Source organism: Passer montanus, unplaced genomic scaffold (genome assembly GCF_014805655.1).
Source record: "Passer montanus isolate IOZ18808 unplaced genomic scaffold, ASM1480565v1 scaffold71, whole genome shotgun sequence".
NCBI classification, from domain to species: domain Eukaryota; kingdom Metazoa; phylum Chordata; class Aves; order Passeriformes; family Passeridae; genus Passer; species Passer montanus.
In genome coordinates this window covers 1,904,201-1,922,748 of record NW_024372259.1, presented here as the reverse complement: position 1 = coordinate 1,922,748, position 18,548 = coordinate 1,904,201, and the positions used below count along the sequence as shown (strand labels likewise).

Below are 18,548 nucleotides of genomic sequence, written 5' to 3'. Positions count from 1 at the left end.
TCTGGGCTTTGCTGACAATGTGTTTGGGTTACTTTTCTTGCAGTACTTTTCCTAAATCAACTCGCAAACCAGTTCCCTCCTTTCACTATCGTTTCCTCGCTTCAAATCCGCAACACTGTTACGGAATGCAGGAAACAGCCAAAAAAAGGAAGTTAATGTTTCCTGAAGGCTCCCGGGAATGACTGCGGGAAGGAAAACTACAGCTCCCAGCAGGCAGCCGGGAGCCAGGGCAGGGCAGAGTTCACCGTCACGTTTCCAGCGGAGATTCAGGGTGTGCGCTGTGCCCTGCCACCAAAGGGCCTCTGGGACGGAGGGCGAGGGGACAGGCCAGCGCTGGCCTCCTCTTGCCGCCTCGCTGCTCCTGACCGGCTCCCAGCCTGCCTGGGTAAGCGTCCGGCTCCACTTTGTTCTGCTGATTTCCTTCTCCTGCCGGAGCCTCAGCGCCGGGAGCAGGGAGGGGAGGGACGAGCGCCGGGCGGCCGCTGCACCCCAGAGCCCCGAGACACGGCTGGGGGCGAGGGGCCGCGAAGCTGCTGCTTTCGGAGGCTGGGCTGGAGATTTCTGCACAGAAAACCGCTCTCCGGTGGGGAAAGTTTCTTGGGAGTTTTCCATCCGGCCCAGCGAGCGCGGCTCCGTCAGTGCCCCGTCCCGAAGCGCTTTCCCGGGGGAATCGCGGCTGGAGGCGCGCAGGGCCCAGGCTGAGCCCGCGGGGTGGTTCTGCCGCATCGCCTCCGGGTCCCGCCGGGGCAGCGACAGCAGCAGCAGGGTCATTGCTCCGTGTCGAGCCCCACACTCCAGGCCTGGCCTCCGCGGGGATGAGACAGCAGTGCCTCACCCCCCTGGCATATCCCGGGATAAATGCGGTTCGCATTAACCCCCGCACTGACTGCAAGCTGACAGCCCGCAGGAGGAAGGTTCATGGTTAGGGGCGACATCCGCCCATTTTCACCTTGGGAATGACGGAGGAGGAGCTTCCTCCACCGTGATTCACGGCTGCCGTGTTTCTGCTTATCAGGCTTGTGGAATTGGGCGGCCCGGGACGGGATGGTGGCTGCGAGCAGGGCAGGACTCGGTCAGCCTCCGGAGCAGCAGGGAGGTACAGCTCCCTGTGAACGCCGGGGAAAGTGAAACCAAACAGTGCCACAGCTCCAGGGGAAAAGGAAAATGGAAGAGAATCCAAGCGTGGATCTGCTTGGAGGTAAGTGAATCCTTTGCTTACTCTATCTGCTGGGAAAATCCCTTTGCTGCCAGTTTTCAGCAGTGACATGAGAAGCCTGTGCAGAAGAAAAATAAACCAGCAAAAGAATCCCAATTTTTCCAGGCCAAGGAAAGCAAGTTGCCATCATTTTTTGAAGGGTAAAAGGTGAACAAGTTACTTTCAGTTTTAGATTCTGATCTGCGACAGGTTTAGACTCTGTGTCCCAAGATGGCAGCACAAGGAATGCTGAAGGGAGAGATCCAGACTGGAAGAGCTTTCTTCCCCACATCCTGGTGCTTCCCATCTGCAGATGCTTAAAGAATAAGCCAGTTTTCCACCACCTGTGGTTGGAAAAACTCTGGAAGAGGCAGGGCAGAGAGTAGTTTGTGCCCAGCTTGAACAGCAGGATATCTCCAAGTTCCTCGTGTTTCAGTTTCTATTATGTACTTACCTTCTGTGGGAGCCTTGTTATGACTAGTACCTACAAATGTGTCAGTGATAAAGTGATGCCATCACCAGCTCAGGTCTGTCCTAGCTAGTCAGAAGTGTCACTGTAATACTCAGCAACAAAGAATGTAAAAATGAAGTGACAAGTGCAGCTATTTCTTTGTTTTCAAATTAGAAGGGAGTTCCTCGCCCTTTTAATCAGTGTTTATTCTAATTATAGCATAATCATTTATGTAGTGCTTGATCATTCATAAGCATTTTTTCACAAATAGTACCTGAAATTTGAACTGCACTTTGGTTCTGTGAGAGTCAGAATATATCACAAACGCTGTTCAGTCGCAGAATCCTCTATTGAATTATGCTCCAGTGTTTGTTTCTAATTAAATATTGCCATAGCTGTTTGGGAGAGCAGCTCCAGCACAGAAACAGAGACAGAGCATGAGCAAAATTATCATTTACATTCAGACAGATGCTTGAAGTGCATTGGCATAACTGTACTCAACAACAGCCTTAGGAATTATTCAAATCCATCACTATCTGTGAAAACCCACTATCTGTGGAAGATGTGGTAACTTATTTTACCACTGAAGGAAGGAATTGCCTGCCATTCCCACCTAGGACATAAGCTGGACTTGAGTTAGCTTTAGCATGGCAGCTGTAAGGTTTGTGGTTTGGATTTGTGGGCTCAGAGAAAAAAATGTTGAAAACAGAGCAATGTTTTGGCTGTTGCTGAACACAGCATCAAGGCTTTCTGCCCCTGCCCAGCAAATACCCTGGGGTGGGCAGAAGATTGGGCAGGGACCCAAGGTGGGAAAAGGGTTGTTGAACACAATATAACATCATGCTCAGCAACAAAAACTGGGGCAAAGGGAGAAAGGGGGTGGCTTCCAAGGTGGCCATTGCTGGGAGACTGGCCTGGCATCAGTCTGCTTGCAGGAGGTGGTGAGTGATTGCCTTTGCATCCTGATTGCCTCCTTCACTCAGCTGTCTGAATCTCAGCTCAAGAGTTTTGTCACTTCTGGTCACTCTGTTCTCTCCATCTCACTGGGGGTAAATGTTTCCCAGAACTGGGAGTTGTGTGAAGCAGTGGGCATTCTTGACTCCTGTGTGGCTCACTGGGCTTGTGAACTCTGATCCCAACAGCTGGACCAGCCCAGGGTGAGGTGGGGAGCACAGCAGAGTGTCCTGTGCACCAAGAGGACACCCAGGAAGCACCTGGGCACCAAGTGACAGGCAGGTGGCCTGAGACATCCTGCAAACCAGAGGAGAGCTCTTCAGTGTGTGAATCAGCTGCTGATGGGGGAGAGACAACACTCCTGGGTTCAGCTGGTCCCACACTAGAAGAGAAATCTGCCCAGGAAACTGAAGTATTGCCAGAAGAATCTGACAAGACAAGAGATGGTGTCTCAGAAAGACCCCTGGCAAAACAGGACTTGGATGAAGGTGAGTCTCTCCCCACCCTTAGGCCTGATAACTTGGGCCTTGGCTTAGAGGAGGTAGAGCAGGAGAAAGGGTTGTTGGTTCTTGGGCTAAAAGAGACGAAGTGTAGGTCTGTGAATTTTATTCCCCACAGCTGGGCTGGGCCGTGAGAATGTGGAAGGCAAAGGAGACAGCCCTGTCCACCAGGAAACACAGGAGCACCAGGAGACAACTGGGCAGTGTGAAAATCTCTGCAAAGCAGAGGAAGATGCCTCATCAGCCAGCAAGGCAAGGAGCTCTGACGGTGAAATGACACACTTGGATGTGACTGGTGTGGAAGATGTCCCCAGGGGCCACTTGGCAGAGAGGAGCAGTGCCACTCTTCCAGACTGGGAGCCAGAGGCACCCAGAGAGCAAGAAACACAGGAGAGCAGGTCCCAAGGCACATTAAGGAAAAGACCAAAAGGTGAGCTGGTGGCTGCACACTGCTGCTCTTCCACTTCCTATTCCCATAGGCAAAAGAATAATATTTGGGTGAGATCTTTCATAGCCATTGTCACTTCCCTGCAGTCAAGCAGCAAAGAAGGTACAAAACATTAATTGGCTTCTCTCTTTCTCTTGCCTTTGCTCCTGTTGTGCTTTGAAAGGCATGAAGCCACACTGCACTCTGCACTGTTCTCTTGCCTTTGCTCCTGTTGTGCTTTGAAAGGCATGAAGCCACACTGACTGCACTCTGCACTGCCTTTCTCCTTGCCCAGCCCAAGAGGAGAGAGCCAAGACTCAGGGCTGTATAACCCAAAGCAGTATTTCCTCAGCTGGGAGCTCCTGCTTGGCTTACTGCAGCTCCATTTACCTGTTCCCTCAGCAGTGAGTGGCACATTTCTTTTCTCCTGTTGCAGGGGACACAGCCCCAAACCCAGAGACTCTGTCTTCCCTGCAGAACATCACCACCCAAAACACAGAGCAGGAGAAGGCCAAAAAGTCCCTCCTGTGGAAAGGTGAGGAAAAGAAGCTTCCCTTGCATGTTACTCATCGACCAGAAGGCACTGATCCTCCAAGAGCAAGTAATAAAGCACATTTAATTACTCTTCTCTCTCGAGACCTTTCACAGCCTCTTCTGAGGGTTTGAGAGAAAAAAAACATCCCCTTCAATACAGGCTCAGTTCAAGCCTATAGTGGCAGCTTCCCCTCCAGCTCTTCAGCCTCCAAAGCTGGCATATTGTGGTCATCATGCTGTGAGTGCCCTGGGCTGTCCTGGGAGGTCTGGGGGCTGCTGTGCTGAGTGTCCCCCTCCCCAGCCCTGCTCTGTCCTGGGGCTCTAAGCAGGGACAGTGATGCTGATCTGCATCAGCACATTTCTCCTGTTAGAAGGAGACTCTGCTTTGTCTTGGAGGGGACACAAGGCATTGTGTCTGGACCTTGCTGCCTTCTGTTTTCTGAGCGGAAGCACAGTGTCCTTTGTTCATTCATAGCATGGAGGAGGGCAGTGAAAGCAGCACTTTACCTGGGTCGGGTCAGACACCTCCCTATGTGGTGCTCTGAACAGCCACAAACCCTGAAGAAAACAGAGGAGGGGGAAAGAGAAGAAAGCTTGTGGGCAGCTGCAATTTCCTCAGGAAGGTTTGCACAATCCCTGCCCTCGTCCCTGGAGCTGCAGCCCCCTCACCTGGCGTACTGGAGTGGGAATCTCACAACACAGAGCCAGCAGCCCCTTCACCTTTTCTGGCCAACTTGCTCCACTTTCCTAGTTCAGGGGGAAGTTCTGAGAGGGGAGAAATAGCCACTGTAGCTACTTTCCAGCATGTCACTGCGGGTCACTTGGAACTGATCCTGTTCCCCATGTCGTGTCTCTCCCTGCTGAACAGGGCTCTTCATCGTGGGCTTCACGGTGCTGTGCTTGTGCATTTTCTGCTTCGGCAGCCCGACCTCCAGCTCCCAGCAGCCCCGCAAGAACCCCGCAGTGGAGGCCTTCCTGTCCCAGTTCGAGCAGCTGCAGCACAGCTTCCCGGGCCAGAGCCCCGACCTGTGGCTCCGCGGGCGCAAGTTCCTGCGCAAGCACCTGAACGCGTCGCGGCCCACGCAGCCGGCCATCGTCATCCTCACGGCCGCGCGCCGCGGCGAGCGGACCCTGCGCTGCCTCAGCGCCCGCCTGGCCGACTGCTACTCGGCCGCCCTGCACGGCAGCACGGTGCACGTCGAGGGCAGGGACAAAGCCAGGCTCCACAGCGACCACGCCAAGCTGCAGGTGGACTCGGAGCTGAGCGCGGCGTTCCAGGCCGGCGGCCGGGCCGCGGTGGTTCACCGCTTCGAGCTGCTGCCCGCAGGGGCCACCCTCATCTTCTACAAGTACTGCGACCACGAGAGCGCCGCCTTCAAGGACGTGGCGCTGCTGCTGACGGTGCTGCTGGAGGAGGACGTGCTGGAGAGCCGCATCAGCCTCCAGCAGGTGGAGGAGAGGGTCCGTGACTTCCTCTGGGCCAAGTTCACCAGCACCAGGAGCCCCGGCTCCTACGACCGCATGGACTCCGACAAGCTGAGCGGGCTGTGGAGCCGCATCTCCCACCTGGTCCTACCCGTACACCCGGTGCAGGCCATAGAGGAGGGGGGCTGCCATGCCAAAGCCTAGGGACACGAGTGGCCAGAGCCCCGAGGAGGGTTGGAAAGATGGTCCTGGCTGGCTCTGGTACAGGCAGAGGCACAACTGGTGTTACTTCTCTTCAATTTGTTTCTTGTAGGTTCCTGGGAAGAGTTTTGACAGGTAGAAGTTGATCCAGGACATTTGGGCAGCTGAGTCCTGGAGGTGATACACACACTTCCTTCTGGCAGATGGGAACGGGGTATTTCAGAGTTCCACAGGAGAACATCAGGAGGGAAAACAGGACCTGGCAGGTAGCCTTTCTGTCAAGAAACAGACAATGTTCACAGCTAGTACAACAGAAAGATGCTGTGATTCAGCAGCTCTTTCATCTCTCCCTGCCCCTCAGCTTGCTAAAGTTGTGTACATCAGTCTCACAATATATTTTATCCAGGGAGCTGCTGGAACACAGAAAGGTCAAATTCCTCCAGGCCCAAAATTTTGAAGGCTTGCTTCAAAAAGAAATTAGTTTGCCAGTTAAGGGTGTGACCAGTCAGCCCCAGTAGTGTCCCACTTGCACAGCCCGATTGACACCAGGAAAAGCCCAGATCCTCAGACAAACCTGCAATTCAGAGATCCCCTAAACATCAACTACCAGAAATTCCTGGTTGTCAGCACTTGAACACTACCCTAATGGCAGGGATGCCACGAGGGGCTCCCAGGTGCCAGAGAACAAGCTCCAGAACCAGAGAGCAATGGAACAGTTGCTGCCACTGTGATAGTGTGAAGCCTCAAGGGATTACACAGGTGAAAAAATGAATAATACAATGTAATTTAATGCTTCCTCTCTCTAAAACGAGTCCACTCTATCCCTTTGCCACACAAAGGCTGTGACTCTCCTCGGGCTGATGCTTTGTTCCCACACAACAGATTGTTCCTCACCTGGATCTCTGGTCTGTGTGCAGGGCTGGCAGCCTGTGCCAGCCTCTCCCCAGGTGACTTCTATTGGTGAATGTAGATGTTAACATTGGTATTTCAAACCATGTAGGGTAGCACACCAGGTCCTTGCCCTCCAAGGGCACATTTGCCTCCCTGCCAGGCAGATGGATCTCTGGCATCTGCCAAAGCAAGTAGGAGCAGAGCTGGGTTAGCTGGTAAAGACCAAATCTCTGCCATTAACACTAAAATTCCTTGACAAAGCAGATTAGCTTCTTTCCGTGCCTTCTCTTCTGCATCCTAGGAAGAGAAATCCAAGTCGTGGAAGCACTGTGGTTTCCCTGCACACTGTGTTTTTGCAGGTGCTGTGGGGCAGAGCAGCCAACTCAGGAGCCCCTGGAGGGGCAGGTGCAGGTTACAGCATTTATTCTAACCCAGGGGCAGCCCCAGGGAGCAGCCCCATGTGCCTGTGCAGGAGCAGCTGTAGCAGATCATGGCCTTGCAGAGCCAGGCTCTGTGTCCAAACAAGAACAAATCCACAGCACCACGGTGGTTTTCAGCAGCTGCACATCAGGGTGCTCCTTACAGCAGCTGGACCCTGGTGTTGGGTGGTCTGCTGCCAACAGTGCCTTGCTGATCTGCCCCACCAAGGACTTGAGGAGGTGCAGCCCTGCACCCTAAAAACCACAGCCCTGTCTCTTCTTTCCCCCTGTCGTGTGCCTTGACCTGTCCCAGGAGAGTAGTGGCCCTTAACTTGGAGGAGGGGACAAAATGAAGGAAGAGGAAGGGTTATTTGTTCATGTTCTGACCAAATAAAGACTTTTTGGTTGGCTGGGGGCATGAAGACAAGACCACAGAGGTTTTAACCCTGATAAACTCTGGGCTAAATGTGGGAACTACCTGCTGGAGCCTAGGGCAGGGTTTGATAGAAGATAATTGCTTCCTCCTCTCCCTCTTTTCTATTGCTGTACACTACTTTGGTGAGAGAAAACACTGTATCCTGCTCTGCAGGGTGTTGATGTAAGAACCAGCAGAGCATTAATCATGCTATGCCAGTATTTTGTTGGAAATCTGTATTTTAATATTCCCTCTCTCCATTTTGCATACTGTGTTTGCAATGCATAGCCCAGGTATGCAAAGGCAACTCCCCGTTGCTGAAAGTGTCACCCACCTGAGTTCTTCCAATACAGAGATATTTTTATGGCCTTCTAAAGACAAATATCTGCTTGCTTCTGGAACAGGATTTCTATTTAAAAATAAATGGTGAGATTATGAAAGAAGCCAGCAAGGTGAGAGTGGAGTCTGACTGTATTCCATACTTTTTTCTCAGCTATTTTCATTAAGCTAAAGAGATCATCATATTAGGCAAAGTTTTATTTAGGTCAGGGCTGTAGTTGTGCAAACAAAGTGAATATTTGCTTTTCCTGGAAAAACTCTAAACAATATTTTTCTCAGTTATTTGGGGCAAATATTTGCAGCTTTTTCAACTGTGGCAAAATTAAAAACAAACCCCCAAAGATTCAACCCAGGCTGAAGTGCACTGGGGTTTGCATAATACTTAATGATAATAAATGAAGCTGAAATCCACTGACAACTCAAATGTTTCAGAAATACAAAAAGCAAATATGTCTCATTTCAACAGACTGGTTCCACTTGATATTCCACCACACTCAAACCTTTACTTTTGTGATGAATTATTTTGCCCAGCTCTAGCCTAAGCAGAGAGAGGTCTGGAAAAGAAAGAATTTACCCTGTTAGTTTGGATTTTCTTCAGTCCCCTGACAACAATACCCATAACAATGGCACCTGCCTTCACATGGATGTCCATGTGATGGATTGCCAGAAGTAAACATCACCCATCTCCTTTTTGATGCCAGAGGAGAAGATTTGGTCTTACACCAAAGATTCACGTGAGAACCCAGTGTCCCCAGGTACAGCAACACTAGTTTTTTGATGCAAAAACCAGGCTGTTTTTTAAAGACTGAAGTCTTTTAAAATCTTTTTAAAGTTTTTTAAGAACAAGCTCAGAGGCAGAAAGGTGCACTGATGGGTTTTTTTGAGTCCCAGTCTCTGCAGGAGAGGATGTGTTGCCACAAGGTGGTCAACAATCCTAAAAATCACCTTGAAAATTACAGAGGAGCACAACTGAGGGGCACAACCAGTCCTGCAAGGCCAGCCTGGACTGCTGCACCACAAAATGAGCACTGATTATCCCTGCTGTCCTGGAGCAGGTGCAGCTTTGTCACCCTCAGCGTTTAAAGCCACCCAGTGCTGCCCAGGTGTGGCACATCCCCCTGTGCTGCCTGCAGCACCTCTGCCCCTGTGACAGGCACATTCCTGCCACATCCCTGCTCACCTTTTTGCAGCAGCTGGAGCTGGAAGAAGGCAGGGCACAAAGAGGAGGAGGAGTGATCCCAGTTCAGCCACATCTCTCCTGGGAGCTCATCTGCAGCTTAAGCCTCCTGCAGCTCCATGCACAGGGCTGCTCCCTCAGGGGGCACTTTCTGGCCTACAAAACCTCCATTGTAATTGAGATTTGCAGATATTGGGAGCTGGAAGCTGTTTTTATTTCCCACCTCAGACTCTGCAGGGGAAGCAGCTGTACAATGGATCACACAAAGGAGCTTGGCCTCAGCCTGTGGGATGTGCATCCATGAAAAGGCTCAAAGAATGCAGCTTAAAAGTGTGTTGCTCACAGAGGGAGGGGGCTAAGCCATGGCAGGCATCCCCCTGCCCTCTCCCTGCTGTGGCTGGACTGTGAGGCTGAGGAGAGGCTCTGCAGATCCCTCCTGAGGGCACTCAAGAGCTGAGGATCCTCTTGGAGCCGGTGCAGAGGTACCAGGACAGCACAACACAAGGGATGGAAGCAGCTTGCACACAGCTCACAGTTCTTTAAGGTCTGCTCCATCCCTGGCTCAGCAGCCCAGGGACCACTCAGACCCCTCTGGGAAACATGGCAATGTCCACAGGGGAGCAGACCTGGCCAGGCAATGACAGCTTGAGCTGAAGGAAGCCCCTGATCTCTGTGTTAACAGAGCTGAATCCTTAGGGCTGCTCAGAGCAGTAGGAAAAAGGATCAGCCACAGTCCTGGGCAAAGCTGGTGTCTGCAGAGTGCCTGGACCACGCAGGTTCCTCCTCACAGGGAGAGGAAAGTCCAATTGTTCCTGCTCTGGGGCAAGCACCAGGCTCCCTCCAGCAGGCTGGGCAGCAGCAGGAACACCCAGGGAAATAAAGAGGTGCCTAAAGACCTCTCCACACCAGGCCAGTCTCACATACATCTTTCTGAACTCTCAGCCTCTATAATTATGATCCCAAGACTTTCCCCTTGAGAAGGCAGCTGCTGCCTGTGACAGGTGAGTTGGGAGCAGAATGCACCAGGACCTGACGCAACAGCAGCCACAAACACTGCTTCTCAATTCCAGAGGTTCCCCTCCTGATTGTGTTTGGGAGATTTTTTGGGAAACTGTTGGCTGATGGAACCAAATTCAATGAAACAAGAGGCTGAAATGATCCCAGACAACTTCCAGAGGGCAGGGGATGAGTGTGAATGAGTCCCAAACAGGATTGGCATCCTATAATGGAAAACACTGGCTATGGAGACACAGCTGGGATCAAACCATGGGTGCTACCACAGGGGTGATCCTCAAACTCATGAATCATTTAAACACTTTCTGGTGGCAGTACAGACCTATTTCTGTTAACAGGACACACGAAACTGGAAAGCAACCAGGGGAAAGGCCCTTGTGATGGCAGAGCTGAATGCAAGGCCACCAAGGGCTGCTGCACATGCCAGGCTCAGTCTGCTCACACATAACAGCAGAACCAGCTGGCCCAATTGGAAAGTGGTCTCAATAAAGACAGTAGGAAAAAAAATAATTGAGATTTCCAATTGGAATGGAAATTATTAGGAGGCTGGGAGCAAGTTGTGGTGGCTTCATTTAATCAGCTGAGTTACCAAACCTTCCCAGACACAGGTTAATGTTGGGGGTGTCTCAAGACTACTTTATCTCCCATATCCTTGTTCCCACATTGACTGAGAGTATTCAAACCCCCCTCTGCACCTGGAGGAAACAACCACACTGCCTGAACTCAGGATGTGAAATGACAAGAGCAGCATTTCAAACCCCATCCTTCTGCCTTCCACGGCCCTGTGAGCCCAGGAGGCTCAGGAGTGATGAAAGGGGATGAAAGCAGGACTAGTGAGAAGGGTCAGGAGAGGGGGGCACGGAGGGGCCCTGGAGGGGAGAGCAGGAGAGGCTGCCTGGATTTGCCCCGCCTGGATTTGCCCCGTCACGCTCCCGCAGAGCCCCAAGCAGATCCCCTCCCCAAGAGATGCGTGCCCAGCCTCCCTGCCTGCCAGGGCTCCTCTGGGACACTGCTCTGGAGAGCGGCTGAAGGAGATCAGACGCTGAAACGGAGCTAAAACTGCTGAAACTCGCTCAGCTGGAGCCAGCCAGCCCCTTTTCCTGCTAGGCATCTCCGTGCCCCTCCACGATTTTTCTTATCTGCGGGGCAGGAGCTGGCTCGGAGGAGCATTACACGGGGCAGGACCGCCAGGATCTGACTGAAGCTTCTCTCGCCTCCCTGCTTTTGTAGACCCAGCCGTGTTCTTTGTCAGTGCTGCTCATTTTCCCCGGCTGGGTCAGAGGCAGATCGGCCCCTCCTCCCCTTGCCCGTCCCTGCCGGGAAACAGCTTTGATCAGGAGCTGACATCCCATTCTTTCCTCTCCCCTGCCTCCACCCTGAGGGAGCGCTCCCCGCACTAATTCCAGCACATCTGGCAGGCAGCACCGGGCACACCTGATGCCATTTCTGCCCAGCCTGTGGCCACGGACCGCAGCGGGCAGCTCCCGGAGGTGTGCCAGCACGGGCACGGGCACCATCCTGCCAAAAGCTGCCTTCTGGCCACAGCAACCCCGAAAGGAGAGAGCAAGGGATCGGAGAGCCTCTTCCAGTGCCTAAAGGGGCTTCAAGAGAGCTGGAGAGGGAGGTTTTGTTAAGGGCATGGAGTGACAGGACAAGGGAGAATGTCAGAGGGTTAGATGGGATATTTGGAAAAAATTCTTTCCCCTGGCACAGGGTGCCCAGGGAAGCTGTGGCTGCCCCATCCCTGGAAGTGCCAAGGCCAGGTTAGACAGGGCTTGGAGCAATCTGGGATATTGGAAAGTGTCCCTGCCCCGTGGCAGGGAGTGTAACAAGGCAGTCCCTAAGGTCCCTTCCAACCCAAACCATCCTAGGATTTTGTGAATCAACCACCACCCCAGCAAGAGCAGCTCCCGGTGTCCCGGGGATGCTGTGCTGTGTCCCGGGGATGCTGTGCTGTGTCCCGGGGATGCTGTGCGGTGTCCCGGGGGATGCTGTGCGGTGTCCCGGGGATGCTGTGCGGTGTCACGGGGATGCTGTGCTCTGTCCCAGCACGGACAGAGGGATGCCCTGGCAAGCAGAGCTTGCCTACAGAGGGCAGGAAGGAGGAATCGGGCGGCAAAACACGGGAGGAAAGCAACGGAGCGCTCCGCTCGAGGGCGAGGGGCAGCGCGGGGGCTCGGGAAGAACCGCACGGAGCGCCGAGAGAGCCCCGAGCCCCGGAGCAGCGGCAGCAGGGCGGTGCGAGGGGCAGGGGGGCGCGGCGGGGCCCGAGGAGCGCCCGGCCCCCATTCCCATCCCTTCCCCATCCCATCCCATCCCATCCCTGCCCCATCCCATCCCTCCATCCCTCCCCCGCCGAGCGGCCGCGCCGCGGGTCGCCGCCCGCCGCCCGGCAGGTTGTAAAGTCATTAACTCCCCCAGCCATGCCGGGCCGAGCTCCGCGGGCCCCGCCGCGCCCGCAGCCGCCGCTGGTGGGCCGCCGAGCCGCCTCCTCCTCCGCGGCAGCGGCAGCAGCAGCGCGGCATGGCCGCCGCTCCCCGCCGCCTCCTCCTCCTCCTCCTCCTCCTCCTCCGCGCCGCCGCCCCCCTCGGCGATAAGGTAAGCGGCGGCCGCCGAGCCTCCCCCGCGCCCTCCCTCCCTCTCTCCCTCCTGCCTTCCTTCCCTCCCGTCCTCCCTCCCCTCGGGGCAGGGACCGAGGGGGGTCCGACCCGCGGCCCCTCGCCTTCCCCGCAGGTTTCGGGTTCCCGTGCTCCGGGGTCCCCGCGCTTCCCTCCCGCGCTCCTGCGCTGCTTGGCGAGGGGGTTTCGTCGCCTGTCCCCCCCAGGCTGAGCCCAGGAGCAGGCTTTGCCCGCTCGCCGCGCCTGGCGCTCACAAAAGGCTGTCGGGGGTGTGAGGATGCACCAAGAGGGTCCCAGCATCACCCGAGGGACCGCGGGGGCGCGGCGCCTTTCCCTGGCTGGGGTTGTGCCCGAAGCTGCCCACCACCTTCATCCCTCCACGTTCGTCCCTAGCAGAAGGTTGGCTCAAGTTTAGGGCTGGAAACAAACAGATTTCCCCCTTCCCTGTCCACCCCGAGCTTGGCTTTAGGCAGCTGCTTTCCCACTAACCATGGGGTGCCTGCCCAGGCACCAGAGCCCCGCGCTGCCCTCATCCCTTCTCCCCTCCACAAAGCTCCCCTCAGCCTGGCCCTCCTCCCGTGGCACTTGTTCCACGGCAGCACCGAGACCCCTGTGCCCGTCCCGTCTCCTTCCCGGGGTGAATCGCCCCCGTTCCCGTGGCAGGGCCGGCAGAATTCCGTGTTCCCGGCAGAAATCCCGGCTTCGCGGGGCGCCGGCGGTGCCCCTGCCTCCACGGGTCACTGCCTGCTTTGTGCCTCGGCGCTCCCGCTTCCTCCAGGGGAACCCAGCCGAATTTCTTTGCTGCCTAAGGAATTCTGCTCTGCTAAAGGAAGAGGGTTTTGGGTTGTGTTTCCCACCCCCAGACTCATGGCTGGGATAAAGCAATCCCACGTGAGCCATTTTAGACGCAGAGAAGACCAGACACTGCAGATTTAACTCAGGTTTGAGGAGCAGCAGTGTCTCCTGTTCTGGGGTTTGTCTTAATTTTGAAGCTCAAGCGTCTCATTCCCACTTTGTTTTTACCTCCCTGCACATCTGCTGCCTGTTCTGTTTACCCCTGAGCTGCAGGGCTAAGTCAGAAGCTCCAGGCAGAGCAAGCCAGGTCAAGCTAAACAGATGTGAAGTCCTTAATTTGGGACCGATCTGGATGGACTCCTCCATCACCACGTGTGCACAAGCCCCGGCTGCTCCGTTCTCCCTGCCCCCAGCAGCTGTGTTTGCACAACGCCTCAGACGAGGGCATCCCCAGGTGGGAGGAGGATAAACACACACCAGCTCTGTCCTGAACATTCCCGTGCTCCCCATTCCACATGATTGTGAATTGTGAATTGTCCCGGCTGCTGGTACTGATCCTTGTGGATCTCTGGTGCAAGGCACAAAATGCTCATTGGGGAATTCCCCCTGCCCTCCCGTTGTCCATATAAAACATTTAACAAAGAGCATCAGAAAACCTCAATCCAGACTTTGGGCAAGCAACTTCCGAACTAACTTCCTTCCTAGCTGCATTCAATGCCTCTGCAAAACCTGGTGATAGACGTGTCTCACCTTCTCTCCCTTCTCCCCCTTCACAGTTTTCCATCCTTTCCAGCAGCTTGCCCCAAGATAACAGTGTTGTCCTGCTTGCACTGACTCGGACCCAGTGTTTTGGGATGACGTGCAGCACTTGCCTGTGAACTTTCTGTCGTGTCAGGATTATGAACAGAACTTGGTAGTTTCCCCACTGACTTATGTTCACTGCTTTTCTAATTTGGTTTTCATCTGTGCCTCGTTATATGTCCAGATTTTTGTTACTTATCTGCTGCAATTCCACATCCTTAACAAGCTTCCATTTCCCCACAGATTACTGTTTTTCCTGATCCCTTAAAAATTATTCTGCATTGCTTGTTTTACCTCGGGATACCTGCCCCTATGAAAAACTCCTCAGATACCTTGTTTCAGCTTTTCTAGGGAAAATTTGGGGTTGCGTATGCTTCCAGTATTGAATCTCTCACACAGACTATTTAGTCTACACAAATAGTGTAAAACAATGACAGGATGAGAAATAGCTTTATACAAACCCCACTTCTTTTGTGAAACATCGGGGCATAATTGCAACTGCTATTGTTTTTTCTCAGGGCTCTGGTAGAGTGTATCACCACAGTTTTAGTCACAGAATGAGAAGAGGAACCCAAACCAGGGGCGTTGAACACGGTCATTCATTCCCAGATAATAATCTGCCATTCATTCCAGGCATTCAGACATCTGAAGCTGCTTAGTATTTCAGTAAGTGGCGTGGTTTGCTGTAGAGAGAAACCCTTCAGTAAAGGGATTGTGGAATTTTTTTGGTAGAGGACATACAGTTAACAGCCTCAGAAAAGGTCTGGGAAGAATTTATTTCATTTTCAGCTGCTGTTTCGAGTTGTCCTACACGCTCAGACAGGGCTGAGTTTTACAACAGCTACTGTGCCCTTCAGTGGTGGGCCAGCCCTCAAGGCTGCAGGGAGAGCCTTTCCCCCAGCTCCTCTATTAAGGAGGCATGTTTGTGGTCTCTCTTCCCAGACAGCTTTTTTTTCCAGGAGCCAGGCTCTAATGAATCTCAAGATTAGGCACAACAATGAGCAACACGGGGGACTGGGCCACCGACACGGTGATTGCAGCAGCCCCCAGGTCTCTGGGAAAGCCAGCGTAGCTCTGAGCTGATCCAGGGCATGACAGACAGGCAGTGGAGAATTTATTTTATCCCTTTAAACTTCAGAAAGGCCGCCTGGAAATCCGATAGGATGTCAGGCCAGGCCCACCCTTCTGTGCAGGGCTGAAGCATTTTTTGCTTGTGGCAGCCTTTGTTTGGCAGGGGGGAGAGGGGAAGCAGCTGCTGGGCCTTGGCTTGGGCAGAAAGGGCTTTCAGTAGCACTGGCTTGGACAGGGATGTTCCTTTGACACTGGCAAGTCTGGAGACAGGAATTTTATCCTGGAAAAGCTCCCTGCAGGTTGGGGTTCCCAGCTGTGCTCCCCCGTGAGGGGATGGGAGGGCAGCCCTGCCATGGCCCCCAGCACAGGTGTGGAGGCACAGGAATTCCTTGGTTGGCCTCAGAGAGGAAAAGCTGCAGCTCTGTAACCACCAGGTGCCAAACCACAGGCACCTCGGGGGAAATTCTTGTGGGGAGCACCTGGCTGAGCTGGAATATGGTCTGTCTTTTCTAGGGATGGAAATTCTCATCACCTAAGGAATCATAACTCCTTCAGGCAGAACCCATGGCCAGACACAGGCAGATCCAGCTTTATAAAGGCTGGATCCACGTGCATCTCCTGTGCTCTGGTGTTTCTAGCCTGCTCCTTTTCCATGATTCTGCAGCAGAGTGCAAATTAGAGCAGCTCCAGCATGCCCCATAACCAGGACAGTGCAAAAGAGCTCAAAACTCAGCCCCTTTTATTTCTCCCTCTGTGAGGAGTAGGTGGGTAGGGGAATTCATTTGTCCAGAATTCACTCTTAGGATTTGTGGAGAGGCTTGGGAAACTGAAGCTAGGAGTTAATCTAATCTGGACTCTGTCCCACAGTCCTTAATTTATTATCTAGAATAATATGCTTTTGGAAAATGCATATATCTTCAATTAAAAACAAGAACCATTTGTGTGTCGTGGTCGACACAGACTTATTTCTGACAATACAATAAATTCAGCAGAGATTGGAACCAGCTGCCCCAGCTCTAAGTACCTGAAGTTCCCACTCCTAGTCCAGGCCTAGGACTCAGATGCAGTCTGCCATAAGGGACATGGCCAAGGGGACAGCTCAGCATTGTCCTTGCTTACACAAGAAAAGAAATGCTCCTGGGGAAGGTCTGGCAAGGCAGCTTGCTCATGGAAAACCTGAGAGCCAAATCAATCTACTTAAAAAGTGATTGATTCCTCCAGCACAGGGAGGAAGCAGGAGCAGGGATTATGGATATGGGGAACAGATTCTATTAAAAGAACAAATCTCCCTGACCAGCATCTTTCAATAAATCCTCCTCCTGTCAGAGAGGTGCAGTGCAGAGATGTGTCCTATCCTGTTTCTCACAGAAAGAAGCTCACAAAGGCAGGGATGCTGATCTCCCCCAAACCTCAGCTGTGCCCCCACATCCCTGATCTCCTTGCACCCAGGCAAAGCACCCCAAGAGCAGAAACCCTGAAAGGAGCATGTGGCTTCTCACCATTCCAAATACACAAACCCTGCTTTGCACCTGGGCTAGATCAACAGAGCAGACTATTCCAACTTCACCTGCTCTCCTCCTGCCCCTTCTCACAAGATCCTCAGGGCAGGACTGCCTTGTAGGTTACAGCTATTCATGTTTTTATCTTCTGTCCAGGCAGTCCATGTGCCTCATGGAAGGGGTAAGACACCAGCTTTGTTTTTTTCTTCAGCTATGGGAGAAGAAATTTTGTGCTGAGCTCTCCACTCAGACACCAGATAAATCACTGGAATTCTCCTTCCTGACAGCTGTGAAGAGCTCTTCCACCCCAGCCTTGAAATATGTGTCACAAAGAAGCATAGGAGTGGTCAGGGAAAGATTTTAGCTGAAACTCCCTTACAATGAGAGACTTTTGGTTTATTTCCTTTGTAAATGTGGAAGCTGCACAGTCAGAATTTCCATTTACAGTCTGATAATATACAGTGAGACAAAAATTCTCATAGGAAATTGGTTAAGATGATAGCTTGGAAGAACAGAAAAAGGTATTTTTGTAAACATGTCTGTATGTTTTAATTTCGTTTTCCTAATGAGCAGCTCAGCTGCTGCCCACAGCATTTGGTCCCTGTCAGCTCCAGCCAGAACACTGAAGTACAACAAAGAGTTTTGTTGTCTTGTTTTTGAAATCAGCTTTTGTAATCACTGCAAAGCAAGGCATCAGGTACCAGGGTGCTTTTTGTGCAGCAGAGTTTGCCATCAGAAAGAGGCACTATGCACATTTCAGCCATTTAACTTACAACTTCAAACCATTTGCATAAAGCAGCTGCATCTCCTCTGCCCAGAGGCTGCTCTGTTGGCAGGCACTGAGGAAACACAAGTTCTCAGGCAGGAATTACATGACAAAAAGAAGAGCACTTTGGCTTATTACACCGTGAAAGAGCATAAAAGCCAAGAGACAGCCCAAGCAGTGAGCAGAGCACATTTAGAGATGAGCAAACCCTGCAGAGTTTTCTCTCCCATCCATCAGTTCTGCTTTGCAGAGGGTTGTTTACAACAGGACCAGCTGAACCTGGCGTGTTTTGCTAACAGTAGCACTGATACAACTTCCCTGAGCCCTTGCTTTAAGAAAGCACACTTCACACACACACAGAGTATTAATTTTTGCCCATTAATATTTAAACACTTGGCATCTTAGCTGGATAAATCCCTTCCAGTCACTGTCCTGTGTTAAACTCAGGGCTGCATTCAACACTATTCACAGCTGTGTTTCACTAAACAGCAGATTAGTTCTTGCACAGGCAAGTTTGCCAAAGTCCCTGAGAGCTTTTAGACCATCAGACACTAAACAGGAAAATACTGCCAGGAAAAAAACCCAACTAAACCACAGAATTGCTTACCTGCTGGGAATTGTGGAGGCACAGCCAACAGCAGCCTGAACCCTGCTGGGGCCAGAGGAGCTCAGGTTTGCCAAATTTAAAGGCTGAGACCCAGCAAGGTGTGCTGGGAGAGGGAGCATTCCTCCTCTGAACGTAGTGGGGTTCGTGGAGATGAGGCTCTTGTTCTGAAGCTCTCTTGAAAATTATTGGGGGATGAGGAGCCTGGATCTGAGCTGCTTTAGTCACAAAGGGAAGGTTGTTCATGAAATACAGCTCTGAGGATTGACACCTGTGTACTCCCAGCTTCCCTGCACGGCCAAGAACTGCAGCTCTTCTCTCCTGAGGCAGGTGTGAGCTGTGCTGGGAGTGATGCTGTGGCCAGGCTGCTCTTTCTGCCACCCATGTCCAGCCCTACAGCCCTTCTCCATCCCATGAGATCCCAAGGCATCCTGCTTCCCAAGCAGAGCTCA

At 52.7% G+C, this 18,548-nt stretch overlaps 2 protein-coding genes across 3 annotated transcripts in view; both read left to right on the top strand.

Annotated features, from left to right (window-relative positions):
• The first annotated feature begins 229 nt into the window (after positions 1–229).
• LOC120512236 (torsin-1A-interacting protein 2-like) lies at positions 230–7,868 on the top strand. Of its 2 annotated transcripts, none has more exons than XM_039730303.1 (6): positions 230–385; positions 1,016–1,198; positions 2,789–3,088; positions 3,219–3,530; positions 3,964–4,062; positions 4,930–7,868. In XM_039730303.1, exons 2-6 carry the CDS (start codon positions 1,165–1,167, stop codon positions 5,688–5,690), a joined length of 1,506 nt encoding a protein of 501 aa, XP_039586237.1. In that variant the 5' UTR covers positions 230–385; positions 1,016–1,164; the 3' UTR covers positions 5,691–7,868. The 2 variants fall into 2 exon arrangements, with proteins under 2 accessions (XP_039586237.1, XP_039586236.1); XM_039730302.1 differs by having other exon boundaries at positions 3,964–4,128.
• Positions 5,729–18,548, top strand: part of LOC120512197 (ADAMTS-like protein 2) — a 26,762-nt gene continuing 13,942 nt past the window's right edge. The window contains exon 1 of the mRNA XM_039730237.1: positions 5,729–5,747. Coding sequence (XP_039586171.1) covers positions 5,729–5,747 — 19 coding nt within the window. The remainder of the gene's footprint in view (positions 5,748–18,548) is intronic.

Excerpts from the sequence above, each read along its gene's own strand:
- LOC120512236 (XM_039730302.1), top strand. The coding sequence starts at position 1,165 with ATGGAAGAGAATCCAAGCGTGGATCTGCTTGGAG. Across the intron at positions 1,199-2,788 it reads AAGCGTGGATCTGCTTGGAG|CTGGACCAGCCCAGGGTGAG; the intron begins GTAAGTGAATCC and ends TGATCCCAACAG. Across the intron at positions 3,531-3,963 it reads ATTAAGGAAAAGACCAAAAG|GGGACACAGCCCCAAACCCA; the intron begins GTGAGCTGGTGG and ends CTCCTGTTGCAG.